At 36.5% G+C, this 16,335-nt stretch overlaps 1 protein-coding gene across 3 annotated transcripts in view; it reads left to right on the forward strand.

The window, feature by feature from the left end:
• Positions 1-16,335, forward strand: part of LOC113180921 (calmodulin-binding transcription activator 1-like) — an 87,634-nt gene that overhangs the window by 28,808 nt on the left and 42,491 nt on the right. For all 3 annotated transcript variants that reach the window (XR_003300540.2, XM_026386138.2, XM_026386137.2), the window contains exons 2-3: positions 232-301; positions 5,046-5,164. Coding sequence is in view for 2 of the 3 variants with exons in the window: in XM_026386138.2 (XP_026241923.1) it covers positions 232-301; positions 5,046-5,164 (189 nt within the window). In the remaining variant the exon portion in view is untranslated. The remainder of the gene's footprint in view (positions 1-231; positions 302-5,045; positions 5,165-16,335) is intronic.

A 16,335-nucleotide genomic window follows, 5' to 3' on the forward strand; every position in this document is an offset into this window, starting at 1 on the left:
CTTCAGTCTTATTTAATACAGAACAGTTCTCAGTCCTTTTTGACTTTCTTGACCTTGACCCTATTGAAGATTGCAGGCCAGTCATTTTGTGGAATGTTCTTCATTTTGGATTTGTATGATGTTTCCTCATGATTAGATTCAGGTTTTGCATCTTTGTCAGGAATATCACAGAAGAGCCAGAATATATCTTCTTCAAAGATTAGTTTTACATTTTATTTTCTGTTTCCTTAGAGCGTTTCCCAAAGTGTATTCTGCGGAACTAGCACCTACTGTGTTCTCAACACCGTGCCACCTATAGAAGGTAGGATTTGAAAAAGCTTTTGACTTAACAGGAAGGGGTGGGCTTGGCAGTGAGAGTGACTCCTCTGTCAGTGCAGTGAATCAGCTTTTGACCAGGACTTAGAAGGCCTTTTAACTGCTGTGTGATCTTAGATGAGTTACTTAATCCTTCTGGGGTCGCAGAAAGAACTCTCTCATAAGGTTACTGAGGATTCACAAAGCAATGGATTCAGTCACACAGGAAAGCCAAAGCACTCTGCAGATGTTGGATATTAATAGAACAGTTGTGTAATACTAGAGTCCTATACCAAGTAGTATAGAGTAGGAATAGTGTGGCAATGTGGGAGAAGCCACAGGTCATGTTTGATCCCAGTTGAGCCACTTGTATCTGTGGACCCTGGACAATGAATCTCAACCTCAGGTTCCTCATCTGTAAAGTGGGAGTAATGAAGCTTTTCTATTTTATCAGAGGATTAACTGAGAAAGTCCAATGTAAAGTATTTTCTGGGTGCTTCATGTATTAGAGTCCCACAAATGCTTACCTCCAGTCAGTAACAGAAAATAGATTTACTTGATCACATGTAACTGAAGTTGGAATTGTATGGAATAAAGCAGGATAGGGTACTCTCAAACCCAAATTGAAGTCATGGATTGAAGGGCGTCTGTGCCTGTACTTTACCTGCCCCATTCACATATTTTTAGATTGAAAATGTAAATGCAGAATAGAAGTTTATCAAACCTGAGTTATGAGTCTACCCAAACCTGGACTAGGGATTTAGTAACATGATTGACAGGATAAAGGTAAATCTGGGCCATCTAAAAATAGGAAGGAGGAGAAAGGTTATTAAAGAGCAAAACTAGTTAATGTTTTTTACTTAAAAAAATTATTTTTTTTACCCTTTTAAAAATCTTTTCTGTAATTATAATTGGGCTTAATACATTGTGGAGACTTGCACTGGAAAAGAATAATGCAAAATCTGATCTATGCTTGGCACATAGTCAGTGCTTAATTAATATTTATTTTGGATGAACAGTGCTTTGAAGGTCTGAGGTTAGTCAGGACAATGCTGGCTGCTGTGAGCACTGTGCTGACTTGGATGTAACAATATGTGCTTATGTTTTCCTGAATCAGTTCCTCTCCTACTCATTAAATCTCAGCACATAATAATTAGAGCTAAACAGAAAATTGTAGAGCTTCCTTTTAATTTTACCACTCCAAGTTGTTGATCAAATATATTCCCAATAAGATTTAGCAATTGGATACACTGTTATATCAACTTATTTTGAACAGTTTGGTCTAGAGGTTGAGAGATTAATCATAATCAACTTGATTGAATAACAGTCTTCATCATTGTAGAACTCATTATTTAATTTTTATTAATTATAAATCAAAACGATGTATAATTTCTAGTTTAGAGTTAATATAGTTACAGTTTACCTTGCAGAAGGCACAGCCTGTCCCAAGGAACATGTCAAATACATTTCTTTATTTAAATAAAGGATTTGGCAACCTGAATCAGAATTATTGGAAACAAAACTGAAAGCAAGTGTTTTACTTTTTTCTTGTTAACTAAGTGAATGAGCATTTTTATACATTTTAGAAAGATTTAGTTAAATTATATTATGCCTCTAAAATTATCATTTGGAAAATATTTGAAGGTTGACTAGAAAGGCTGGTTCATTCTCTAGAATTATAGCTGTCAGCCAGATAAATCATCTGTCAATTTTAAGAGCTTCACTAGTTATGTTTTTATTGTGAAGTAGGTTAGAAAATTATTTTGTAGAGTCATATATCATACGTGCATATTTTGTTAGATAACAATAGTGAAATGTTTCACTGACATTTGGTTGACACTCCCACCTTGCAGGGTTAGGGTTTGACTATTTGGATTGAAGACTGATGCAGTTGAAACCAGCATATACCTTAATTTTATTAAGATACTGTTATTAGGATTTAAAAACTGGCATGTTATTAATCATTTATAGCTAGTCTAAAAACATTACACAGTAGCTTTTAATTAAAAACACATTTTCATGCAGTATTGCCATGTGAACAGTTCCTTGCCAGTGTAAAAGCAGTTTTTCTTTATTACACTTAACCAGAAACACCAAAAATTTAAGACAAGAGTTAACATTTTTGCCTTTTTGAGTTCTTAATACTTTCTTTTCCCCAGTAGTGAAATCACCATATTCATAATGCATAGTGGGAAAATTTACCCAACGTTGTGTTTCTTAAAAACATCCAGTTTACATTAGCATGAGCCTAAGTCCTGGAAATGGTACAGTTTAGAAGCTGATTAAGGGGAACCTGACGGCTGGTCATGGTCTTATTCATTTTTAGGCCCTGGCTGCACATCCCGTGAGTGCTGGATGAGGAAGCCTGGTTGAGATGACACTTACAGAGCTGCTCTGCTTTTTCTTCTTTAAAAGCCTCTGGGCTGAATCACCACAGCCTGGTTTGGTATCATAGTGGAGGACTGAAGCTTTTCCTGTAACAGCCAGTTGTGGTGTCAAGAACACACACACATACACACACACACACACACACTGTATTTTTACCATGGGTAGCTAGGTTCCTCATAGAGGCTTTGGACAGAAAATAGAAAACGTACCAGGTTGTGACCACAAACTCTGAGCCAGAAGCTAAGGTACACTCCTCTGCTCTGAACATCACTGGTTTTCAGAACTCTTTAACAGCCAGCTTTCTCAGAAACAAGACTGTTCATATGCAGTGCAGTGTAAGCCCATCTGTCAAGCACCTAGCACAGTGCTATTTTCAGAAAAGGTACCCTGTAAATATTGACTATTTGAATTGAGTGTAGATTTTAGAATTTTATCTCTATTCCCCAAACCGTATACATCATCATGGTGATTTTTTAGAAATGAGAATAAAACCACTTTAGGGGCTGAGAGAAGGGAGGTGAAGGCTCCTGTGATTTGGTCTTCTGTGCTTTAAAGTTTTATGGCCCATGGTACCTCCCTCTGGAGGACGAAGTGCAGGGAGCATGCATAAGCACATAAAATTACAAAGGTTTTATAGTGTGTAATTAATACAGAACTTTCTATGAACTTTCTCCTAGTTAACAGTTTCCTTTTGATTTCTAAGTAAGACTTTTTGAAAGTTTAATCTTATTTTGCTATTAAATTAAAACTTTAGAATCTTAAAAGCAATCCATTTTTAAATTTTTTGAGTTTCTATCCTGTTATAGAAATATATGATGGCATTATAATTCAATTGGTTATGTAGTTTATGGACCAAAAAAGATTTAGTACGATAAAACTCTCTTAAGTTCATCCCTATAAAATATTCTATATGATGTAGTAAATTTTTTTAGACTATTTCTATGCCCAGTATTTTCCTTTTAAGATCTTTTCCATGAAAAGAAATGTGTTAATCAGATGAGAAATGTTTGGAGAGAGTTTTCTGAGCTTAAATATTTTAAAATTCTTTTATGTTTTTGCACGTTCAAAAATAGGCTGTGCTAAACAAAATTACTGTGAATAACTAGAAAAATATTGTATTTTACTTCTAACATCATTAACTAATGCCTATATACCTATGTAAGGCTGCTGAATTCTTAAGATGTTATTGAATGATAGTAAATTTTAGAGAGATTTGTGCCTAAAGCAGAATTAGAAGATCTCTGATTCTCTAATGATTTGGGAAAACTGAAAATATTAAGTAACTTACCCAAGGTCACACAATTGGAAAATAGCAGAACTGGGCCAGAATCTTGGTCTCTTTAAGTCTGAATTTAGTGTTTCTGTTGTACCTTATTGATATCAGAAAAAGTTGATACAGCTGTCTTACTGGAGCAAATTTAATCCTTAATGTTTCAGTGTGCTGTTCCTTAATACTTAGTTATTCATTACACCCTATGGTTATATTTTGGGGGAATTTATTTAGCCCTAAGAAAAATTGGAGTGGGTAATTTGAAACGTTGACCTAAGTGTGCCACAACTGCTAGGAGTTTTGAACCAGGCAAAGGGACTATGTTATAGGATTCAAATAATAAATGATATGTAAATAAATGACTGAAATAAATGTTATATATATTTTTTAGAAGGCATCTTGTAGACTGATTGATTATAGGTTGTCCGATTTAACATCTAGTCTAAAAGTAATTAATTTTTAAAAATTCATTTCAAAGAGTTACATTTTGATGAAATATATTCTATAGATATGTGCATGTATATCAAGTTAATCAAAGTGAGATTTTTCGATTCAAGATAGAAAGGTTAGCTGCAGATTTAACTTCCTGGTATTTATAAGATTTGTGACTTGGTTTTGAAAGGATGAATCACATTTGTATTCAAAGGGACGAAGTGGTATTAGTTAATAAAATACTCATGTATTATTATAATTTTTCTTACCTAAAAATTTTTAAGCTTTTTCAAGTGGTTAATAAAAGATTTTTGGGTTTTGCCAGGTTAAATCATTTTGTAATTATGATGTGCTTCATGGAAACACGGGGGGAAAAAACCCATTAAAAGTAACATTCTATTTATGGCAGCTGCTGGGATATTCCTTGTTCCCTTGCTTGTGATGGAGCAAAGCTCCATCCTATTTTAGAACCTTGTGGCCAGCTACCTGCTGCCATCCATCTGATCAGGTTGTAGATGAGTGTTGCTAAGAGGAATAGTGGCCCTCTGCTGCTCTTGGTCTTACAGTGACCAAGCTGAGCTGCTGTTTCTGACCTTGCCAGTTTACTTAATGGGAGGCTTTTCTCTTATTTTGTCTGAATTTATTGTTTTCTTCTTTATAGATGATCATGGGAACAGCAATAGTAGTCATGTAAAAATCTTTTTACCGAAAAAGCTGCTTGAATGTCTGCCGAAATGTTCAAGTTTACCAAAAGAGAGGCACCGTTGGAACACTAATGAGGTAGATAAATTTCTATTTTTAAGGGTATAATTACTTTAAGGACAAATTTTTTAGGTTGTTTTGCTTAGCACTACTTTATATTTATAATGTTAAATTTGAAATATGGAACTAGGAAGTTATCAATGAGAAGAATATTTAATCTGGATTTGACAGAAACCAACTTGTGTCTTGAGCTCTCTTTGATCTGCTTGGCTTGTATTGAAACATGTAAAATGTGCACGCTGACTTAACTAAGGTAGCATGATTTTCTGTGTTTGCATTTTCTTGCCTTTTGGTGCCTTGCTTTTGGTGGTTAACCCTGCCCACATTTCAGTCAAACATTAGTACTGGGTTGTCATAAACTAATAAATATGCAGTGTTAATGTTTCACAGAAAATATAGCATTTTGACAATGTGAAGTTTCGCTAAAATTGGGAAGGAGCAAAGGAGCTTTAGTTTTCTCTGATTAAGAAAGTTTGCTTGGAGCATTAAGACTTTACCTCAATGATGGGCATTTCTACTGAGAATGGAGGCTGTGTGCAGTAGCATCCAAATGGAGGGCAGATTGATGAAAGTTTATTTTCTTGGGCAAAGTGTCTGCTTGTGGTAAATTTTAATCTGTGAGTTGTAGTATTAGGAGTGCATTGCTTTGTCATCTTTTTAAACTTTGAAATCTGAATACTTTTGTTTAGGGCTATAGCCATTAGTGTGGTGACAAGAATTGGGTATGTGTCCATTTTCAGTGTAGGATAATATTCATTTAGTGTGGTGATAGGGAATCATTTTGTGAATTATATTCCTGTAGTTCTGATGCAGAGGTTACTGTTTTGCTGAGTGACAATATGAATGTTCTAAATCCATTGGTCTGAATACGTTGTTGTTGCTGGCTCAACATTTACTTCAAGTTAGGTTAAAGTTAGTGTATTGGCCTTGATTGGCACTCAGGTTTGTCAGGGCCCAAGAAGAAAACAGTGCTGTCTGATGAGCCTTGATTTTTGAAAGTTCTTGACTCTATACTTTTGTTTCAAGTTGTGGGAGGTTACAGGGATGAAAGTGCCTTTCCTTATCATAAGTTACAGATTTAAATACTTTCTATTATTTCCTTGTCTCATCTGATTTCAAATCTCTCTTAAAGTATATACATTTTTGATTATTTGTATAAATGGAATTTTTCGCCTGGGTAGGATCCTTTTGTTTTGACAAACATTAGCTAGTTTAGAGGCCAATGGTTTTAACCAGTTACATATTAACTATTTCGAACATTTTAGATATGAAAATGAAGTATGCTGAAAATTAGTCTTAATCGTGTATTGTAACTCTTATCAGCAACATGATATAATTTGGAAGGCATTCATTAACTCTGTACTAGGTTATGGATTATTTAAAAATTCGGTATGTTTCTTAGTATTCCCTGAAACATGTATTGATACAATATTATTATATATTATTCCAGTTTTAAGTATAAAAAAACTTACAATAGGTATAGGTATGTTCTTTTCTTTCTCTCTCCCTCTCTCTCTCTTTTTTTTTTCTTTTTTGGCACTGAGAGTTGAACATAGGGGGCTACAACTGAGCTACATCCCCAGTCTCTTTTTAAAAATGTTTTGAGACAGGCTTGTGTTAAGTTACTGTTGGACTAAGTTAGGTAGGTGCTTTTCAATGTTATATTTCAAATAAAATTGGCAATGTAATTATGGTTTAAATTTATATTTAAAGTTAAAAATTACCCAATGATTAAAATTGGTGACTTTAAGAGTCTTATTAAAGTGGGTATAGCATTGTCAGAAATTTACTTGGTAGATTATTTAGATTGGTAGTTTCAAAACTTTTTTTTGAAACTTTTAGCAATGTCCTTCATCTTTCATTAGTTTTTTTTTTTATTTTTTTTAAAAATATTTATTTATTTATTAGTTATTGGCGGACACAACATCTTTGTTTGTATGTGGTGCATGCCAGGCGAGCGCGCTACTGCTTGAGCCACATCCCCAGCCCCATCTTTCATTAGTTTACCTCTAAATTATTGACATACTTCAGTTTATTAATTGTTAGTATGGTGTAAAACATCCATAAAGAACTTTCGTAGAGGACACAATGAAAAGACAATGAGGAAGTCATTCTTCCAGGACCCAATATATATATTTTTCTATACCACGGGTTGCTATAGTCCAAGTTCCAGAGAGGAAATGCATCCCTCTTGCTGACTGATAGAATGTAAAATTGGGGTTATGGATAAGAAAAGGTGATTCTCTTTGGCAGGTGATTGCTGCTACAGAGGCACAAAGAAAGTGTGTTCCCAAGGTTGATGGCAGCAGAAGGTGGCACAGCTGAGGAGGGCAGTCAGTCACATAGTGTCCTTGGCCCTTGTGATAGCTTGATCCTGCAGTAGTTTGTTAGCACAACACTGGCGAAAACTCTTAGGAGAAAACTGAATTGATAGGTAAAAGACCTTGGTGTGTTTTTCCTATTTAATTCTTGGCTTCAGGAAAAATAGAGGAATATTAAGTGTGACAGTGGAAGACTTATATTAGGGGTTGTTAATTCCGCAGGGTGTTATGTGGCAGTGAACTGGCTTGGATGTTAGAAGGAGCACAACAATTAGTACAATTACTAAAGCATTTCCTTCTTTGGTCTTGTGGAGTATTGATACTTGCCCATTTTCATCAGCTTGCCATCCTTTATGTTCCCATTAAAATCTGAAGAAAACCAAGTTCTATGAACTCGCCTCTCGCTGGGGCTTTGTGGTTCTAGGTGCAGGTATATCCTGTTTAGTCAACACTGCTGCGAAACCCCTTGACTCGCTCATCATGTGAAGGACAGCTGCACCATGCTGCTGGGAGACTGTTTCCTTCTAGAGTTGAAATAGATGCTGTGTTTTGGTTAAAGGCCAAGTGAAGCAGTCAGCCTGTGTTTAGAAGCCGTGTTGTTTAAAAACAGCATTTCTTCAGATCACCCTTCTTTAGGACAGAGGACACTCACTGGGAGAGGTCTGTGGGCCTGAGAGTGGTCAAGTGCGTGATAGAGTTGTGTTTTCCATCTCACTCTGCACAGCATGTTTGCCAAGTAAGACTGGAGGTCGGAGCTGCCTGTGAAAAATAGCAGCTGTCATCTTTCTTGGTCTCCCGTGTCTTCACCGCCTGCCCTCTGCTAAATGTGTATGGTTGAAATCCTGGACATAAAGTGTCTCCTCTTATACTTTTAAGGAATTCCTTTACTCAGATTTGGGTTAAAATATTTGTGGCTATTCAAGATACCAGCTTTTATACTTGTGCCTGCCTGTGCTTATGCACGTGTGTGTTGGGGAGAGGGTGTGAGACGGGGCCCGTGCACATGTTGCCATTTATTGAGTACCCATTCTTTGCTAGTGACTGGGTATTTTCTATAATTATTTCTAAGCCTTGTAATAATATTTTAAAATGGGTAATATTTCCTATTAGATATGAAGAAGTATAGGTAGGATAGGGTTGAATAATTTGGTCAAGACAACACATTTGATAGGGTCTGTTTCTGAACTTAGTTTCTTTCATGTTACTTATTAATGCCCAGGAACTTTCATTCTATTATTTGTTGTCTAGGCTTTTAATTGAAGACTCTTTTAACTCTAAGCTGCTTTAGTGTACTCAGCAAATCCATTCTGCATTGTACTTTTGAATTAGAAGGAGTTACGAAGAATTAATATTGGCCGGGGTGGGGTGGGGTGTCAGTGCGAACATTTGGTGCAGCTGAAAGTCACCAAAAGAAGACTTTGACAAGATGAGGGATCTTTGGTTTAGTTAAGCTATTTTAAACCTTTTCTAACCTATTGAAATACATAAAATCTCCTGTCCTTCTTGAATGTTATTTACAGTTGCAGAATAAATTAGATGCTGTACCTAAAAACAGATCAATTTTAGATTATTCTTTTCTCAACCACAAGTACTCTTCCCAAGGTTCTGAAGACCAGAGAGGAAATGATGATGACTACAACAGTAATTGTTGGAAGCAACATTTATTGAACGTATATTGTATGCTAGGCACTATTCAGTCTTTTACATGAATAATCACATTGAATCTTTGAATTAATGCTATGAGACGGGTTATTTGATTATCTTTGTATTATAGATGAGGAAACTTGAGACATGGAGATGTTACATAGTGTTCCCAGAGTTGGAGCTAGTTGCAAAGGGAGGGTCTGGGAAGTCCAGTCCCTGCAGCCTGACTTCGGGGCTCATAAACCCTCCTGTTCTGTCCCAAAGAACAATTTCAGGTGGGCTTTTCCATGATCTTTCAGCATTTTAATGACTTCTAATCCTTTTATAGAATTGTTTGACATTTTTATTCAATTGTATCTTCAAGTATTATATATAAACAATGTATTTTTGCAAGCTTATTTTTAAAAAGTAAGCAAGCACTTATTTTCTAGAGAAATAGGTTTGATTTTTAATCATGAATATTATTAATATGTGGGCTTTGGATAATGAAGAAAATATATTAAGAGTAGAAATTTTGTACCAGTACTTGGGGTTAGGCCTGATTTGTATTTTTGGCGCAGGGGAGAAAGACTGTATGAAACACAGAGCATGTTCTTTAATGGAACCCACTCTTATTTCATAATCGGTTGGTATTCACATCTGTATTAGGTGAACTATTACAAGATTTCTACATTTTAAGTTACTATTTTTAAGTCCCAGAGCCAGAAATAATTATGCTAATGCAACTTTCTGATTGCACAAATGACTACTTCATAATTACACTTATTAGTACTCCATATATATTGTCCAGACTGAAATTTCTTTTGTTTAGTCATTAATTAACTGTTTGACTTAAAATATAACTGCTGCATTCCCAAGTCTCCAGATTTCAAATGGCTTTCTTCCAAGTGGAATGTGGTACCATCAACCTTTTATAATGAAAAACGGTCGCCCTGAATATGTTCAAATCACTTTTGTGTGCTGTTTTTGGACTATTAATGTTCTTTCATTTATTTGTTTTTCTTCTGGTACAGAGTTTCTCTAGAGTAAGCAAACAATAGAATGCTAGTTTATACTGATTCTTAAAGTGACATTACATGTTTTTAGTTGGTAGTAGCTTCAGAAGTTTTAATATTAAAAATGCCTTTTTTTTGGGGGGGGGGTACTGAGGATTGAACCAGAAGGATTATACCTCTGAGATACAGGCCTAGCACTCTTTAAAAAAAAATTTTTTTTTAATATTTATTTTTTAGTTTTTTAGGTGGACACAATATCTACATTATTTTTATGTGGTCCTGAGGATCGAACCAAGTGCCTCACGCGTGCTAGGCAAGCGCTCTATCACTTGAGCCACAACCCCGGCCCCCCTAGCACTCTTTTTTTTTTTCTTAGATACATGACAATAGTGGAGTGCATTACATTCATAATTATCCATTCATAGCACAATTTTTCATAACTCTGTATGTAAAGTATGTTCATGTAAAATTATGCCATTATATATGAGCTCTTTTTTTGCATTACAATTCTTAATACACCTTTATACCACAATTTATCATATCTCTGTTTGTATATAAGGTATGTTGACACCAAATTCACATCTTCATACATGAATTTAGTATAATGATGACCGTCTCCTTCCCCTATCCTTGCTATTCCTCTTCTCCATCCCTTTCCCTCCCACCCCTGTTTCCTATCCAGAGATGATTTTTCACCCATGCCCTCCCTCCCTACTCCACTTTGAGTCACCCCCCTTATATCAGAGAAAACATTTGGTATTTGTTTTTCTGGGATTGGCTAACTTCACTTAGCATAATCTTCTCTAATGGCATCCATTTCCCTGCAAATGCCATGATCTTATTCTTTTTTAGTGCTGAGTAATATTCCATTGTGAATAAATGCTACATTTTTTAATCCATTCATCCACTGAAGGACATCTAGGTTGGCTCCACAGTTTAGCTATTGTGAATTGTGCTTCTATAAACATTGATGTGCTATGTCCCTGTAGCATGCTGTTTTTAGGTCCTTTGGGTATAATCCAAGAGGAGGAATAGCTGGTCAAATGGTGGTTCCATTCCCAGCTTTCCAAGGAATCTCCATACTGCTTTCCAAATTGGCTGCACTAATTTGCAGTCCCACCAGCAGTGTATGAGTGTACCTTTTTCCCTCATCTTTGCCAACACTTGTTGTTTGTCTTCATAATGGCTGCCATTTCTACTGGGGTGAGATGATATCTTAGAGTAGTTTTGATTTGCATTTCATTTCTCTGATTGCTAGAGATGATGAGCATTATTTTGTATATTTGTTGAGTGTATATCCTCTTCTGAGAAATGTATGTTCAGGTCCTTGGCCCATTTATTGATTGGATATTTGTTTTTTGGGTGCTTATCTTGCTGTGCTCTTTATATACCCTAGAGATTAGAGCTCTATCTGATGTGTGAGGGGTAAAAATTTGTTCCCAGGATGTAGGCTCTCTATTCACCTCACAGATTATTTCTTTTACCAAGAAGAGACTTTTTAGTTTGAATCTATCCCATTTGTTGATTTTTGGTTTTAATTCTTGTGCTATAGGAGTCTTATTAAGGAAGTTGGGGCCTAATCCCACATGATGAAGATTAGGGCCTACTTTTTCTTCTATTAGATGCAGAGTCTCTGGTCTAATTCCTAGGTCCTTGATTCATTTGGAGTCAACTTTTGCCTAGCACTCTTTTTTTAAAAATATTTTTTCAGTTGTTGATGGATCTTTATTTTTATTTATTTATTTATATGTGGTGTGAGGATTGAAACCAGTGCCTCACACATGTCAGGCAAGTGCTCTACCACTGAGCCACAACCCCAGCCCCCTAACATTCTTTTTAAAAATTTGAAATAGACTCCCCCTGAGTTACCCAGACTGACCTTGAACTTGGGATTCTTCTATCTCAGCCTCCCAATTAGCTGAGATTACATGCATGCACCATAGCCCACAGTGTGTAGGGAAAAATTCTTGAGTGCGCTTGTATTTTTAATTTTTCTTTGTATAATTTTATAAAGTTGCCAATCAAGGGTTGTAATTTTTCAGTGATTGGTTTTGCTAGATAACATTTTTGTTTTCTCTCTCTTTGAAATATGAAACCACATTATTTTCATTAAAATTTTTTTTATAGTTGTAGATGGACAGCATGCCTTCATTTTACGTGCTTAAATTTTTGTATGTGGTGCTAAGGATCGAACCCAATGCCTCACACGTGCTACACAAGTGCTCTGCCGCTGAGCCCAAGCCCCAGCCCCTGAAACTACAATTTTTGAGGGATCATTAAGGACTCCTCAAACTTCCTAAATGTGCTCTACATTGAGAAGCACAGGTGAATCTAATTATAAAGGCTATTGAGATATTTTGGCTCTGATGACCTGGAAAGTTTGTTAACCCTGAAGTAGGGCTTTGTTTTGACAGAGCTAAGCTACTGGCTTGATGGTCCCAGATTATTTTCTGAACCCAGGCAGGTCTTTTCTGATTAAATTGCAAATATGAAATAGCATGTGAACAGCAAACACAGAGCTGAACTTGAAGAGTGACATCATTTTGTTTTTGAACACAGTGCACGCAATCAAGTTTCAAATTAAATGTGATAATCTTGTGGCAGTTGGATTAAGTGTAATTCCTCTGTTCAACTTAGTATGAAGTGAGATAATTGGATTCCCAAACCCAAGTAGCAAAGGTCTGTTTATCAGACAGCTTATGTCAGCTTGGCACTTTTGCCTGGGGAGAAGTGGAAGTAGGCAGGATGTTTTGGAATCTGTGCTGGGCTGCATGTCCTTCCACCGTGGGGAGAGTGGACAGATGAAGACTGTCCCGTATAGCACATTTGAATGAGAAATGGTAAGAGAAGCAGCTCTCACCTGTAGAGAATAGTGCTCATAATATTTGAGTAAGATGTTAAAGAAAATGTTCCATAAAGGGAAAAAATTCCTGTGGACCCATTTCAGTTTGTACCAAAACAATTTTATTGTAATTTTACTTCAGTATGTAGCACCTAGAAGAATATCTGGCCCATGGTTATTGTTCAGAAATGCTTGTTGAATAAATGAAATAAAATCATAAAAATAGCAGTATAGATTTCTTAATTTCTGGAATTCTTATGCAGATAAAAAACTTAGATGTATATGTTACATAAATAGAAACTATAAACTAGTAAAATTTCTATTAAAGGTCTTAGTGAATTTGATGGATGATGTTTTCTCAAAACTAAGTTGTTTCTTGCAACATGAATCTCATCCTGAGTGTTCTCCAGCAGGTTCTTTGGAATTTGGTGATACTGTACCATGCCCTTCTCCATGGAGAAACTGTTTTGTTTTTTTCCCTCCACAGCAGTCATTTCTATAAGTCTATATTAGGCCTTGGTACAAATATGTCATTTAATCTTAGATTCATTTCTGGTTTTTCTCATTAGCCCAAGAATGACTTAAATGACACCACTGGATACTAAGGTGAATTAATTACAAATTTTAAACTTGAGCAATGAATTTTTATGTTACAACATATTTGTTATAGGTGTTCCTTATTCAGATTACAAATTTTGAAATTAAAAGTTTCTTAGGAAGCCTTGAACCTCTGATAGTATTCCACAGAACCTGAGTGGAGAACCTCTGCTCTCTTGAATGAAAAGAATGCAGAACTGGCTCAGAAGCTGGTTCTAGTCTTGGCTCTGTCATTGGTCAGCCTCCTCAAGTCTTAAGCAATGGTGCACAGAGACCTTTAATAAAGATTGTTGTTGCTCTCAAAGGTGTTTGGAAGTGCAACACCTTCTAGAGAGGCTTGGCTCCAGCTTAGGAAGTCATTTTTAATGTTAACTGTCTTTTTATAAAGTGTACAATTCAGTGATTTTTCATATATCCACAAAGTTATGCGAGCACCACCAGTTCTAATTCCAGAATGTTTCCTTCCCCGTGACAGCCTCTGCACTCGGTGGGGTTGACACATGCAGCATCTCTTCTGAGCTCTTGAGAGTCTTCTGTGGTATTGTCCCGAGTTTCCTTACTTGTCTAGCACTGGAGTTGAACTTTGGACAGATTGTCCTTTTGTCATTTCATAACTTACTGTGCTGTTTGCTGAGCTTGCTTTTAAAAAATATTGAGGTATAAATGAAGATCCACTTTGAGTCCATACTTTAAAAATTTTTTTTCTTTTAATATTTTTTTAGTTGTCAATAGATCTTTATTTTATTGATTTATATGCAGGGCTGAGAATCGAACCCAGGGCCTCACACTTGCTAGGCAAACGCTCTTCTACTGAGCCATAACCCCAGCCACACTTTTTGAAGGTGGGTGGGAAGCACTTGAGGGGAGTCAGTTGCAGTTGAAAGCTCTGTGTTCTCTGCAGACACCATACTGATGTTATGTGGAGGAAAGTAGACCACCCTTTTTAGTAATGATGGGGCCTGGTATAAACGAGAGTCTGAGTCCTCTGGGAGGATGGGCTGCCATGGAAAGGGAAGAATCGTGGAGAAAATGGCATTCTTTGGCTTAAAGGACTTCAGACTAAAGCTGGTCACAATCACCTTTCATTTGCTGATCTCCTTTTGTCTGTTTCAGACCCTCCCCACTCCCCCCAAGGCCCAAGAATGTACATTTTGAATACATACCCAGAGAAACCCACCTGGCTGAGAGCACTCAGCCTAGATGCCTGTTTTAATTAACATCACGTGACCTTGGCCTTAGCTTTGCTGTCCCCATACCACTCCAGTGTATTTTGGGAGACTTCAGCTACAGGGATATAATTGAGTCTCTTTCTCATGTCTTTAGCTAGTGAGTTCCTAAGGGTCATGGAATGCATAGTTGTTTTTTGGGTACTTTATCTAAGGTATCTGTTAATGCTTTGAGCCTTTCAAAACAGTGGTGTCCATGGTGGGGGTATGTGGAAGCATAGTCTGATTTTTTTTTTTTAATTTTTTTTTTTTTTTTTTTTAGTTGTAGGTGGACACAATATTTTATTTATTTATTTGTTTATTTTTATGTGGTTCTGAGGATTGAACCCTGTGCCTCATGTGCACTAGGCAAGCTGTCTACTACTGAGCCTCAACCCAGGCCCCACTGAGCTACAACTCCAGCCCGCATTGTCTGATTTTTTTGGACATTTTTTTTTGAGGCTGCAGCATGAAGGGAAGGTCCCTCTTCCCCATTTTTTTTCATCTCCATTTAAGCCCAAGTAGCTGAAAGCATCTGAATCCTGAAGCTGAATGTCATAATCTATCATTTTACCTAATCTGCCTACCTGCCAGATGTTTCTGTTCTCTTTGTAATTATAAAGTCCTGTTGAAGATTTTCAAAGAAGTTCCTAAATACTTTTACACTGTAGATGGGATTGCAGATTAGTATAACCGCTATGGAAATCAGTATGGAGGCTCCTCAAAAGACAGAAATGGAATCACCCTGTGACCCAGCTTACCACCCCTCAGTATTTATCCTAAAGAATTAAAGTCATCATACTGTAGTAATATATTTCATACCCATGTTTAGAGCAGCACAATTCACAATAGCCAAACTGTGGAACCAGTCTAGGTGTCTGTCAATGAATGAATGGATAAAGAATATGTGGTATATATACACAATGGAGTTTAATTCAGCCATGAGGAAAAATGAAGTTGTCATTTGCAGGAAAATGGGTGGAACTTAAAAACATTATGTTAAATGAAATAAGCCAGCCTCAGAAGGTCAAGAGCCATATGTTCTCTCTTATATGCAGAAGCTGGAGAGGAAAAAGGAAAAGAAATGTGTTGGAAGGGTACATCATGAAAATCAAAGGGAGATCAGTAGAGGAGAAGGGACCAGGGGAGTGGCGGAGAGTGAGGCGGGAAGTGCTGGGGAGTGATATTGGCCAAATTATAGTTACATTGTGTGCAGGTACAAATATGTACCAACAAATTCCACTGTTATATACAACTTTATATAAGGCACCAATAAAAAAAATCTGGGATAATGTTCCTAAAAAATATCCCAAGTTTTCCAGTATTGATGCTTTCGAAAAGCTGGAAAAACAAATGAAAAACAGAAACAAAAAGAAATTCATTCTAAATGATGAGAAGCTGCAGCTGAGCCAGGGTGAATGTGGTGAAGGAAGTGTGCATGGGCGATGCTGCTTCCTCTGCATGGCAGGGGTCCGCGGGCAGCTTTGTGCTTCTGTGAGTTCTCTCTTTTTTTTTTTTTAAATTTTTTTTTCTGTGAGTTCCAACATGTTTCTGGGGTGGTGTTCACTGGTGGTGAAGGGTGTAG

The sequence above is a fragment of the Urocitellus parryii genome, chromosome 11 (genome assembly GCF_045843805.1).
Source record: "Urocitellus parryii isolate mUroPar1 chromosome 11, mUroPar1.hap1, whole genome shotgun sequence".
Taxonomy (NCBI): Eukaryota; Metazoa; Chordata; class Mammalia; order Rodentia; family Sciuridae; genus Urocitellus; species Urocitellus parryii.